Source organism: Ranitomeya imitator, chromosome 3, assembly GCF_032444005.1.
Source record: "Ranitomeya imitator isolate aRanImi1 chromosome 3, aRanImi1.pri, whole genome shotgun sequence".
Classification (NCBI taxonomy): domain Eukaryota; kingdom Metazoa; phylum Chordata; class Amphibia; order Anura; family Dendrobatidae; genus Ranitomeya; species Ranitomeya imitator.
In genome coordinates, this window is record NC_091284.1 from 771,130,378 (window position 1) to 771,145,842 (window position 15,465).

General features: G+C 37.3%; 1 protein-coding gene across 1 annotated transcript in view; it reads right to left on the bottom strand.

The window, feature by feature from the left end:
- The window catches only part of RNF17 (ring finger protein 17), a 341,311-nt gene that overhangs the window by 256,230 nt on the left and 69,616 nt on the right, over positions 1 to 15,465 (bottom strand). The window contains exons 8-9 of the mRNA XM_069759912.1: positions 6,847 to 7,021; positions 154 to 344 (exon numbers count right to left, since the gene is read on the bottom strand). Of these exons, the coding sequence (XP_069616013.1) occupies positions 154 to 344; positions 6,847 to 7,021 (366 nt within the window). The remainder of the gene's footprint in view (positions 1 to 153; positions 345 to 6,846; positions 7,022 to 15,465) is intronic.

A 15,465-nucleotide genomic window follows, 5' to 3' on the forward strand; every position in this document is an offset into this window, starting at 1 on the left:
AGTAAGGAAGGGGCATCACAATGTCATCCACTACAATGCAATATACTCCTTGTTGATCCTCCATGCTACAATCAGAACTGCTCACATATGTTGAGGAATAATTCCCAAACTGAATGTTTAATGTGTCAATATGGAGCTTGCGTAAGTACTCACTTTGCCATCTCCAAAAAAACAAGGGCATCTCGGAGAGACACAGGCATGTCGCTCTTGATCTTTCTGTCAAAAGGTTTTTTCAAGTCAACAATCAGCTTATTGTGCTCTTCCCTTAAGGTTTTCATTGATACACATTTATTGCCAACCACTTTTAAGATGTATTCATTGATTTCCTTTGTCCACAATCCATTCTATAAAACACAAAATTGTCATTTATAATATGAGGATTTACTGTAAGACCTTATTTATATGGCAGAAATTTGCATCAGTATTTGCAAACCAAATGTGGGAGTGGAATAAGGAGATGAACAAATAAAGACGGGAAAGATTCGCACCTGTTCTGTGTTTTGGTACAGGCACATTGCGAATCTGCCTGTATGCCAGCAGTAGGAGAGTAAACACATGATCAAAAAAATAAAGGAACACTGGCAAAAAAGGACAACTCAAATCTCAAAACATAATGAAGATTAAAAAAAATTAAAATAAATAAATAAAAATACTCTTTTCCATTAGATACATAAACTGTTCTAAAGCAGTCCATAGCATACAAAGAGAGAATCTTTATACTAGGTAAAAGGCATAGACATCACTACCAGCAATAGCATACAGCCAACTCTTGTATCCAAAAAGGATTGTGCCTTTCTTATGGCATAGCAAATCCAATGGGATAGAGTTGCCTTGGAAGCCAGCGACCCCTTGCGTCATCAGACTGGCATGATGAAGTCTTATTGCCTGAAGTGAAAAGTAAAGGTTAGGCAACACGCAAATTGCTCAAGGCAAGAGCAGATGGTGGAAGAACCCATCCCTGGCACGAGCTGAAGAAAAAAAGGATCATAAGACAATGCACTTATTAAAAAGTGAAAATGTCATTAAGGAAGTCACTGGGAGTAGAACCTCTTCATGTTTAGAAAGGATTTGATAGGGGCGGACGCAATTGGAGAAAGCCACCAATTCAGATACTTGGATCGTGTGCATGCATTGTGTAAGCGCACGTCCACACAGAAAAGAATACTAAGACAGAAACATAATGACTGAATACCCTGCAGTAAATATACAGCATAGTGCATGAATATAATATTGGGCACATCGTTAACATGCTTTTTTGATCAAAAAAATGCAAAAGCCATCCCACTGCTTCACTGTGACCGTAATTGGGACAGTCCTAACTCTAATATTAAAAACCTTACCGTTTGTCAAGTGACACGTATGTGGACAAGAGCTGAGAAGTGGTAGGATGGTTTTTGAATATTTTCGATCAAACAACATGTTGGACCAAGGGAACCCAGTGGATGTAGTGTATATGGACTTTTCAAAAGCTTTTGATACGGTGCCACACAAAAGGTTGATACATAAAATGAGAATAATGGGGATAGGGGAAAATATGTGCAAGTGGGTTGAGAGCTGGCTCAGGGATAGGAAACAAAGGGTGGTTATTAATGGAGCACACTCGGACTAGGTAGCGGTTAGCAGTGGGGTACCACAAGGGTCAGTATTGGGCCCTCTACTTTTTAACATATTTATTAATGACCTTGTAGGGGGCATTCAGAGTAGAATTTCAATATTTGCAGATGACACTAAACTCTGCAGGGTAATCAATACAGAGGAGGACAATTTTATATTACAGGATGATTTATGTAAACTAGAAGCTTGGGCTGATAAATGGCAAATGAGCTTTAATGGGGATAAATGTAAGGTCATGCACTTGGGTAGAAGTAATAAGATGTATAATTATGTGCTTAATTCTAAAACTCTGGGCAAAACCGTCAATGAAAAAGACCTGGGTGTATGGGTGGATGACAAACTTAAATTCAGTGGCCAGTGTCAGGCAGCTGCTACAAAGGCAAATAAAATAATGGGATGCATTAAAAGAGGCATAGATGCTCATGAGGAGAATATAATTTTACCTCTATACAAGTCACTAGTTCGACCACACTTAGAATACTGTGCACAGTTCTGGTCTCCGGTGTATAAGAAAGACATGGCTGAACTAGAGCGGGTGCAGAGAAGAGCGACCAAGGTTATTAGAGGACTGGGGTGTCTGCAATACCAAGATAGGTTATTACACTTGGGGCTATTTAGTTTGGAAAAACGAAGACTAAGGGGTGATCTCATTTTAATGTATAAATATATGAGGGGACAGTACAAAGACCTTTCTGATGATCTTTTTAATCATAGACCTGAAACAGGGACAAGGGGGCATCCTCTGCGGTTGGAGGAAAAAAGGTTTAAGCATAATAACAGACACGGATTCTTTACTGTAAGAGCAGTGAGACTATGGAACTCTCTGCCGTGTGATGTTGTAATGAGTGATTCATTACTTAAATTTAAGAGGGGACTGGATACCTTTCTGGAAAAGTATAATGTTACAGGGTATATACACTAGATTCCTTGATAGTGCGTTGATCCAGGGAACTAGTCTGATTGCCGTATGTGGAGTCGGGAAGGAATTTTTTCCCCCAATGTGGAGCTTACTCTTTGCACATGGGGTTTTTTTGCCTTCCTCTGGATCAACATGTTAGGGCATGTTAGGTTAGGCTATGGGTTGAACTAGATGGACATATAGTCTTCCTTCAACCTTAATAACTATGTAACTATGTAACTAAGTGCTGTATATTATTTTTATGCACTGTGCTGTTTATTTACTGCAGGGTATTCAATTATAATGTTTGTCTATTATTTTTTAGTTTTTTTCAATCCAGATAAACGCCTGATGAAGGTCACTGCAGAAATGTCATCTTCTAAGGGATGAAACAAAATGTGTCCCTACTTGACTCAAGGAAAAAAAATAAGAGATTACACATACTCGTGTGTTGGTGGGGGCAACAGAAACCTGTATGGGAGAACAATATGCGCTAACACCTGAAGGAGGCTGTTCTACAAGATTTGGCTGCTGGGGCTCTACAAATAGGACAGAAATGCAAACCGAAACAATGGAATGAAAGGAGGATAGGAGTGAAAATTACAAACCTCAACACCAAAAGCAAGCATTCTTTATAGACACACAAGGAAGACAATTTAGGCTCCAATCACAGTCTGAATCACTTGGCTTAAAAGTCTCATATATTTACCAACCAATAAATCAATTAACTCAGTAACTAATTTTGGGTAAAAATGTTATTAATGGGATCCTGTCAGCAGACACTTAAAAAAATAAAAAACCTTCTGCAGGCAGGTGCCAGCCGTGACCTGTTCTTCGACAATGGCACATTTCTTCATATAGAAGGGGAAAAAAACAATTTGAAAATGGCGCCCGCAGAGCCTGCGCAGTAGCAGCTATCAGCCATCTTGCTGGAGACCAAAAATAAAAATACCTCCCCCAAGATGGCGCCACTCACAGTAGCAGCTTGAAGATAGCTGAGAGCTGCTACTACGCAGATGGCGCCACCTTGGAGTTTTTTTTTTTCTTCTCCAGCAAGATGGCGCCGCCGGCACATGCGTGGTAGCAATTATCCGATCACAGCTATAAACACCGATAGCTGCTACTGCGCAGGCACAGTGGGCGCCATTTTCAAAATGATTTTTTTTTCCTAACTGAATAACATTTAGAACAACATGTATTATTGGGACATGAAACATGCGATTATGCTGCAGAGAAGATGCCACGGCCGGCACCTGCCTGCAGAAGGTTTTTTTTAAAAGTATGTACATATATTCATTATGTAAAGTAGGGGACCGGTCAGTGATGGGTCAGTGACCTGTAAGCTGTCTGAATTATGAATATGTAATCAGAGAACCACATACACCAGCCTCGCCTTAGGGCACGAGAATCATCAATACAAAACTAAAAATAAAGATTAAGAAACAACCATAAGACGGATTTCATCACCAGGCATCATTTTAATCAGTATAACGGCACCGACCTGACACTGTAGGTTTCTGTGCACAATCCTGCTGACTGGTTTCCTTTTAAAAAACAGTTCTAGACAATTTGGAAGATGCCAAATCGGCATCTACGATTAAAGGGAATGTCACCACGTTTTTGCCATCTAATCTGATAGAATAAGGTAGCCACAAGGACCCAGGTTCATGCGATGCGTCACTTAGGCTAGGTTCACATTGCGTTAATGGGTTAACGCTAACGGACTGCGTTGCATGGCGAAAATGACGCAACTAACACCGTGCAACAGGTCCGTTAGCGCACCCATTGACAGCAATGTGATTTCTGCCTGTAGCGCATCGCTAGCGCATGTCATTTTCGGCACGCGCTAGCGATGTGCCGTTCTTTTGTGACGTCCGAGGTCCGTCCCTCACTAGCGCAGATCGGGGATCTGCGCTAGCGGGGACTGCAAACGCGGCCATAAAATAAACATTGCGTTAGCGCAAACCGCTAGCGCTATGCGCTTAACGGATTGCCCTAACGCAATGTGTACCTAGCCTTACTGGGCTGCTTAGTGTAGTTTTGATAAACTGTTTTATCAGCAGTAGATTATCACTAAAGGACTAATAAACCTGCAGTCATGTAGTCCTCCATATTTATGACCTCTGTATAATTCCACCCACACCAAAGGTTGGCAGCTTTCTGCGAACACTGCACGTGGGCAGAATGCTGCCGATCAGCGGTGAGGGGCAGGGTTACATAGAGCTCAGAATTCAGAGAACTGCTAGATCTGCGGCAGATAAAACAGTGATCACACATCGCTAGAATAGGGGATTCTGCCTCTTCACTATGCTGCTCTCAGATGGGGTAGCAAAAACCTGGTGACAGATTCTCTTTAAGTATGTAAACTAGAAACTTTTGGACCAATACGGATAGATCAATGTGATCAGAATACTAAACGGATAACTTCCTGATCACGTGGAAGAAGTAGGAGCAGAGGGAAGATTTAGGGCAATGTGAAGGGGGGGGTCTCTGGGACTATGAGAGCATGTAGTTCTCCCTGCTAGAGTCAAGTGTCCTTGCTGACAGTGGAAGATGCAGACTTGCAAATACACATCCATTGTCTACAGAAAAATAGGAACTTGTTGGGAGCATTGGAAGCAATTACAGAAAGGAGAGACTTCAGAAGACACTGCCTGAATTGGACACGCCGACAGATCAAGCTGTACTTTTTGGGAACAATAAACTTGTTAGAGTAAAACCATATCAACTTCTAATGTGGGGCAACTGGGGAAGAAAATACCATGATCTAGTGTAAAGGGAAAGGCCTGGTATTCACATTAAGGGAAACCAGTGAGTACTGAAACAATCAGTTGTAGCAAATTTAAAAAAAAAGTTATGGCCGAAACTTTTATTTGTTACTCAGCTGAGACTATAACTCTGACCCAAGTGTCTGCCTTCATGAAAAGCCATTAGTTTTGGATCAGAAGGTGGCTTGGCATCCAAGTCACAGGCTAAAGCAAGATTGTCTCATCAAGCAGGGGAGTATTTGTGACACACAAGTAAAGGTACCTTCACACTGAGCAACTTTTGAACGAGAACGATAGCGATCCGTGACGTTGCAGCGTCCTGGATAGCGATATCGTTGTGTTTGACACACAGCAGCGATCAGGATCCTGCTGTGACATCGCTGGTCGGAGCTAGAAGGCCAGAACTTTATTTCGTCGCTGGATCACCCGCTGACATCGCTGAATCGGCGTGTGTGACGCCGATCCAGCGATGTCTTCACTTTTAACCAGGGTAAACATCGGGTTACTAAGCACAGGGCCACGCTTAGTAACCCGATGTTTACCCTGGTTACCATTGTAAATGTTAAAAAATAAAAATAAAAAAAAAAAACAGTACATACTCACATTCCGGTGCCTGTCACGTCCCTAGCCGTCAGCTTCCCGCACTGACTGTGAGCGCCGGCCGTAAAGCACAGCGGTGACGTCACCGCTGTGCTGCGCTTTACGGCCGGCGCTCACAGTCAGTGCGGGAAGCTGACGGCTAGGGACGTGACAGGCACCGGAATGTGAGTATGTACTGTTTTTTTTTTTTTTACAGGTCGTATCGCTGGTCGTGATCGTTGGAAAGTTGATCAGTGTGAAGGTATCTTTATGTAGAAGAGCAGTCTGTCTGGGGTTGCCAGGAAGGTGAGGATTGAAAGATAACATCTTCATCTTGTGAAGCAAAAGACCAACTTTGGACAATTTCCTAAGCTTGTGTAGAAAATACAGGGGCCTCCAAACAAACACTTAGGCCTATAGTAGCAATTCTAGAAGACAGACTAAGTCACAAATCCGAGGGCTCAAGGATACTTGCTCAGGCAACAGATGCTACGAACTTGGAATGAAGACACGGGTTTAGAATAGGCCACAATCTCCTGTGACAAGATTAAAAATCTTATTCGGTAGCATGTTGTGAAACTGCAAAAAAGCAAATGGAGGGCTGCAGTTTGAACGTTGGAGGCCAAGGGTGACTCTGGAACAATCAAGGGCTGCCGATCACAGCAGAGGAGAGAGCTATGGCGGTATGGAGGAGGAACCTCTAAGTCACTAAGTAAGATGTGGTAGATGAGAGAAAAAAAAAGGTCTTTATTAGCTGCAGGTTGGGTGAAAGAATGCCGAGAATAGACTTGCCAAAGAATGTTGCCCTAGAAAAAGGAAATGTTGAAACAAAGTAGGGAAGATTTCACATTTAAAGACAAATCCAAAAAACACAATCATAAAAGAAAAATGTAACACTTGGTGAATGTAAGAATCTACTATAAATAAACTACTCCAATATCTTGAGTAACACAAAATATAAAGTAGAAAAACAAATGTTTCACTCACCGGGTTATGTGGAACTACATTCAATGAGCATTGAGCGGCAAAGGGTGGCATGAACCTTATTTCAGTATTTTCTTTATCAGCTGAACCCAGTTTTATTAGGATTTTATCTAGGTCATCAATCTTTGTTTCATAGACAATCGCCGGGTTACTTTTACTGCAGCAGCCACCTGAAAATCTTCAAAAACAGAGAAATATGACAAGTTTCACAGCTTTGGTATGTCCTCCCCCCAAAAAAACTCATTACATTAAGAGTTTGGACAGGATACTAGCTCGGTCCGCTGCTGTCAATCTCTGACAGCAGCAGTTGATGGTGAAAACAAAAAGGAACATGCAATTGTGGGGTGCCGATGGGATGCCACTGCAGCTGTGGCCCATCACTGCCTGCATTAAATCACTCTTCATAAGAGGCTGATTACTACTTCATATTGCAACATTGTGGTGTCGCAGTATATGGTACAAGCAACTGGATGATTCAAGTGCCCTAAGTGAACTAAAAATTGAGTAAAAAAATCAAAAACTTTCTTAAAAAAACAAAAAAAAACAAACGCAACTTATTTGGCATCATTGCATCCATAAGAATACGAGCAAAATCTTAAAATACTGTGAAAACAACCCAGGAGATTTTTTAAGGTAAAAGAAGTAGATCTGCAATGGCGGAGTCAACCACCATTTCTCACCCCATCGAGCAGCAATTCACATGCTTAAAGGGGTTGTCCACTTATAGAACAATTCCCCTTCTTGATCTAGATGCTTGACCTCAAAGTAAAAAAAGCTTTTACTCACCTCCCGTTCCAACGTTTCAGTGGTGTCAGCACTAGCGGTCCCAGGGCTCTCGTGCGGTGGTTGAGACACGTGCACCCAGCCCCCAATCAGCGCTGGGGTCACCGCCTTCGTACGAATTGAAGAAATCAGATGGGCTAAAGCCCTGGCTTCCTCTGTGTTCAATCCGTGCAAAAGAAGAGACCATGACGCCAGCGCTGATTGGGTGCCAGGCGCATGTGTCACAACCACCGCATGACAACCCAGAGACCGTGAGTGCTGAACCCACCGCAACGGCGCCGGCAAGGGAGGGGAGTATAAGTGCTTTTATTTTATCGTGACCAAACATTTAGATCAAGAAGTAGTTGTCCTAATAGTGGACAAGCCCCTTTAAGACAAAACTTAAGACAGAAAAATCCACAAACAAGCAACAATAAATATCAAGAAACAAAAGAAAAACAGACCAGAAAGTCCAAACTATATTATAAAATTAAAATATATAATTTTATTGGAGAATACATTTAAAACAATAAGATCACAAGATCTATGCATATATTAAAACATAACATGAAATATTGTATATTATTAAGTGAACATAACCAAATCTCATCATCTTTCCACCATCTTGCGTATCCCCCCTACCTGAACTATCTATTATAGTAAACGGCATCACGCTCTCTCCCGTACCTGAAATCCGCTGCCTCGGAGTAACTCTCGACTCTGCCCTGTCCTTCAAGCTGCACGTCCAAACTCTTGCCACCTTCTGTCGCCTCCAACTCTAAAATACTGCCAGAATCCGTCCCTTCCTCAGCTCACAGTCTACTAAAACTCTTGTGCATGCTCTCATCATCTCCCGCCTCGATTACTGCAACACCCTCCTCTGTGGCCTCCCCGCTAACTCCCTTGCACCACTCCAGTCTGTCCTCAACTCTGCTGCTCGGCTAATCCACCTCTCTCCTCTCTACTCCCCTGCTTCTCCCCTCTGCAAATCCCTCCACTGGCTCCCAATTCCCCAACGAATCCAGTTCAAACTACTAACACTGATCTACAAAGCCATCCACAACCTGTCCCCTCCCTATATATCTGAACTAATCTCCCAATATCTTCCCTCACGTAATCTCCGATCCTCCCAAGACCTCCTACTCTCCTCCACACTTATTCGTTCCTCACACAACCGCCTCCAAGATTTCTCCCGAATATCCCCCATCCTCTGGAATTCCACGCCTCAACACGTCCGATTATCCACCACCCTCGGATCCTTCAGACGGAACCTGAAAACCCATCTCTTTAGGAAAGCCTACAGCCTGCAATAGCCATTCTGCCGCCTCACCAACCGCCCGAGCTGCCGCCACGCGACCACCTGAGCTGTCGCCATGTCACCGACCACCCGAGCTGCCGCCACGACCACCCAAGCTGCCGCCTCACCACTACCAGTGCTGCAGCACACCAACCTCCTGTCTCTTCCCCACTATCCTGAAGAATGTAAGTCCACAAGGACAGGGTCCTCTACCCTCTGTACCAGTCTGTCACTGTAAATTTGTTTAGTGTTAACGATATCTATAACCCTGTATGTAACCCCTTTTCACATGTACAGCACCATGGAATTAATGGTGCTACATAAATAATAATAATTCCAGTAAATGAGTAACAAATCATGGACTACATTGATAGTACGTATGGCTCCTGGATGTGTGCTAATAAATATTCAGTGCAAAAAAAATAAGTATAAAATGCTGAAAAAGTGTTACCAACATTGCAAAATTAATATAACCTGTACAAAGTGCACAAATACAAAATGCTTTTAAACCAATACAAATAAAAAATACATAAGTGATTAAATACACTGCTATATTTGCAGTTATATTTACAGTGCAATAAACCAAGCAGCCAATAGGGGTCAATGTAACCACATATATATTTGCGAGACCAGGATTGTTGCGTAACTGCAAGCTAGATTATTTAGAATCAAACCTCAAAGTGAAGTAAAATAAATTGGGCTACTTACAGGGGAATATGGTGTACACCTGGTCTCCTGGAATGGCATCCATGTCCATGCATTTTTTTATTTGGATTGGTTTAAAAGAATTTTGTATTTGTGCACTTTGTACAAGTTATATTAATTTTGCAATGTTGGTAACACTTTTTCAGCATTTTATACTTACATTTTTTTTTGCACTGAATATTAGCACACATCCAGGAGCCATACGTACTATAAAAGTAGTCCATGATTTGTTACTCATTTACTGGAATTGGTTATGTTCACTTAATAATATACAATATTTCATGTTATGTTTTAATATATGCATAGATCTTGTGATCTTATTGTTTTAAATGTATTCTCCAATAAAATTATATATTTTAATTTTATAATATAGTTTGGACTTTCTGGTCGGTTTTTCTTTTGTTTCTTGATATTTATTGCTTGCATTACCGGCTGTACATCCAGTCTTTCTATCTCCTAGTACGATAGATAGATAGATAGATAGATAGATAGATAGATAGATAGATAGATAGATAGATAGATATGGGATAGATAGATAGATAGATAGATAGATAGATAGATAGATAGATAGATAGATAGATAGATAGATATGGGATAGATAGAAAGATAGATAGAGATAGATAGATAGATAGATAGATAGATAGATAGATAGATATGGGATAGATAGATAGATAGATATGGGATAGATAGATAGATAGATAGATAGATATGGGATAGATAGATAGATAGATAGATAGATATGGGATAGATAGATAGAAAGATAGATAGATAGATAGATATGGGATAGATAGATAGATAGATAGATAGATAGATAGATATGGGATAGATAGATAGATAGATAGATAGATAGATATGGGATAGATAGATAGATAGATAGATAGATAGATAGATAGATAGATAGATATGGGATAGATAGATATGGGATAGATAGATAGATAGATAGATATGGGATAGATAGATATGGGATAGATAGATATGGGATAGATAGATATGGGATAGATAGATATGGGATAGATAGATAGATAGATAGATAGATAGATAGATAGATAGATAGATATGGGATAGATAGATAGATAGATAGATAGATAGATATGGGATAGATAGATAGATAGATAGATAGATAGATATGGGATAGATAGATATGGGATAGATAGATATGGGATAGATAGATAGATAGATAGATAGATAGATAGATAGGGGATAGATAGATAGATAGATAGATAGATAGATAGATAGATAGATAGATAGATATGGGATAGATAGATATGGGATAGATAGATATGGGATAGATAGATAGATAGATAGATAGATATGGGATAGATAGATATGGGATAGATAGATAGATAGATAGATAGATAGATAGATAGATAGATAGATAGATAGATATGGGATAGATAGATAGATAGATAGATAGATAGATATGGGATAGATAGATAGATAGATAGATAGATATGGGATAGATAGATAGATAGATAGATATGGGATAGATAGATATGGGATAGATAGATATGGGATAGATAGATAGATAGATAGATAGATAGATAGATAGATAGATAGATAGATAGATAGATATGGGATAGATAGATATGGGATAGATAGATATGGGATAGATAGATAGATAGATAGATAGATATGGGATAGATAGATAGATATGGGATAGATAGATATGGGATAGATAGATAGATAGATAGATAGATATGGGATAGATAGATATGGGATAGATAGATATGGGATAGATAGATAGATAGATAGATAGATATGGGATAGATAGATAGATAGATAGATATGGGATAGATAGATATGGGATAGATAGATATGGGATAGATAGATAGATAGATAGATAGATAGATAGATAGATATGGGATAGATAGATAGATAGATAGATAGATAGATATGGGATAGATAGATAGATAGATAGATAGATAGATAGATAGATAGATATTAGATAGATAGATAGATAGATATGGGATAGATAGATAGATAGATAGATAGATAGATAGATAGATAGATAGATAGATAGATAGATATGGGATAGATAGATAGATATGGGATAGATAGATATGGGATAGATAGATAGATAGATATGGGATAGATAGATAGATAGATAGATAGATAGATAGATAGATAGATAGATAGATAGATAGATAGATATGGGATAGATAGATAGATAGATAGATAGATATGGGATAGATAGATAGATAGATAGATAGATAGATAGATAGATAGATAGATAGATAGATAGATATGGGATAGATAGATAGATAGATAGATATGGGATAGATAGATAGATAGATAGATAGATAGATAGATAGATATGGGATAGATAGATAGATAGATAGATAGATAGATAGATAGATAGATAGATAGATAGATAGATAGATATGGGATAGATAGATAGATAGATAGATATGGGATAGATAGATATGGGATAGATAGATAGATAGATAGATAGATAGATAGATAGATATGGGATAGATAGATAGATAGATAGATATGGGATAGATAGATATGGGATAGATAGATAGATAGATAGATAGATAGATAGATAGATAGATAGATAGATAGATAGATATGGGATAGATAGATAGATAGATAGATAGATAGATAGATAGATAGATAGATAGATAGATAGATAGATAGATATGGGATAGATAGATATGGGATAGATAGATAGATAGATATGGGATAGATAGATAGATAGATAGATAGATAGATAGATAGATAGATAGATAGATATGGGATAGATAGATAGATAGATAGATAGATAGATAGATAGATAGATATGGGATAGATAGATAGATAGATAGATAGATAGATAGATAGATAGATAGATATGGGATAGATAGATAGATAGATAGATAGATAGATAGATAGATAGATAGATAGATAGATATGGGATAGATAGATAGATAGATAGATAGATAGATAGATAGATAGATAGATATGGGATAGATAGATAGATAGATAGATAGATAGATAGATAGATAGATATGGGATAGATAGATAGATAGATAGATAGATATGGGATAGATAGATAGATAGATAGATAGATAGATAGATAGATAGATAGATAGATAGATAGATATGGGATAGATAGATAGATAGATAGATAGATAGATAGATAGATAGATAGATAGATATGGGATAGATAGATATGGGATAGATAGATAGATAGATAGATATGGGATAGATAGATATGGGATAGATAGATATGGGATAGATAGATAGATAGATAGATAGATAGATAGATAGATAGATAGATAGATAGATAGATATGGGATAGATAGATAGATATGGGATAGATAGATAGATAGATAGATATGGGATAGATAGATATGGGATAGATAGATAGATAGATAGATAGATAGATAGATAGATAGATAGATAGATAGATAGATATGGGATAGATAGATAGATATGGGATAGATAGATAGATAGATAGATAGATAGAGATAGATAGATAGATAGATAGATAGATAGATATGGGATAGATAGATAGATAGATAGATAGATATGGGATAGATAGATATGGGATAGATAGATATGGGATAGATAGATAGATAGATAGATAGATAGATAGATAGATAGATATGGGATAGATAGATATGGGATAGATAGATATGGGATAGATAGATAGATAGATAGATAGATAGATAGATAGATAGATAGATAGATAGATAGATAGATAGATAGATAGATAGATAGATATGGGATAGATAGATATGGGATAGATAGATAGATAGATAGATAGATATGGGATAGATAGATATGGGATAGATAGATATGGGATAGATAGATAGATAGATAGATAGATAGATAGATAGATAGATAGATAGATAGATATGGGATAGATAGATAGATAGATATGGGATAGATAGATAGATAGATAGATAGATAGATAGATAGATAGATAGATAGATAGATAGATATGGGATAGATAGATAGATAGATATGGGATAGATAGATAGATAGATAGATATGGGATAGATAGATATGGGATAGATAGATATGGGATAGATAGATAGATAGAGATAGATAGATAGATAGATAGATAGATAGATATGGGATAGATAGATAGATATGGGATAGATAGATAGATAGATAGATAGAGATAGATAGATAGATAGATAGATAGATAGATATGGGATAGATAGATAGATAGATAGATAGATATGGGATAGATAGATATGGGATAGATAGATATGGGATAGATAGATAGATAGATAGATAGATATGGGATAGATAGATATGGGATAGATAGATATGGGATAGATAGATAGATAGATAGATAGATAGATAGATAGATAGATAGATAGATATGGGATAGATAGATAGATAGATAGATAGATATGGGATAGATAGATAGATAGATAGATATGGGATAGATAGATAGATAGATAGATATGGGATAGATAGATATGGGATAGATAGATATGGGACAGATAGATAGATAGATAGATAGATAGATAGATAGATATGGGATAGATAGATATGGGATAGATAGATATGGGATAGATAGATATGGGATAGATAGATAGATAGATAGATAGATAGATATGGGATAGATAGATAGATAGATAGATAGATAGATAGATAGATAGATAGATATGGGATAGATAGATATGGGATAGATAGATATGGGATAGATAGATAGATAGATAGATAGATAGATAGATAGATAGATAGATAGATAGATAGATAGATATGGGATAGATAGATATGGGATAGATAGATATGGGATAGATAGATAGATAGATAGATAGATAGATATGGGATAGATAGATAGATAGATAGATATGGGATAGATAGATATGGGATAGATAGATATGGGATAGATAGATAGATAGATAGATAGATAGATAGATAGATAGATATGAGATAGATAGATAGATAGATAGATATGGGATAGATAGATAGATAGATAGATATGGGATAGATAGATAGATAGATAGATAGATAGATAGATAGATAGATAGATATGGGATAGATAGATAGATAGATAGATAGATAGATATGGGATAGATAGATAGATAGATAGATAGATAGATAGATAGATAGATATGGGATAGATAGATAGATAGATAGATAGATAGATATGGGATAGATAGATAGATAGATAGATAGATAGATATGGGATAGATAGATAGATAGATAGATAGATAGATAGATAGATAGATATGGGATAGATAGATAGATAGATAGATAGATAGATAGATAGATATGGGATAGATAGATAGATAGATAGATATGGGATAGATAGATAGATAGATAGATAGATAGATAGATAGATAGATAGATAGATAGATAGATATGGGATAGATAGATATGGGATAGATAGATATGGGATAGATAGATAGATAGATAGATAGATAGATATGGGATAGATAGATATGGGATAGATAGATAGATAGATAGATAGATAGATAGATATGGGATAGATAGATAGATAGATAGATAGATAGATAGATAGATAGATAGATAGATAGATAGATATGGGATAGATAGATAGATAGATAGATATGGGATAGATAGATAGATAGATAGATAGATAGATAGATAGATAGATAGATAGATAGATAGATATGGGATAGATAGATATGGGATAGATAGATATGGGATAGATAGATAGATAGATAGATATGGGATAGATAGATATGGGATAGATAGATAGATAGATAGATAGATAGATAGATAGATAGATAGATAGATAGATATGGGATAGATAGATAGATAGATAGATATGGGATAGATAGATAGATAGATAGATAGATAGATAGATAGATAGATAGATAGATATGGGATAGATAGATAGATAGATAGATAGATAGATAGATAGATAGATATGGGATAGATAGATA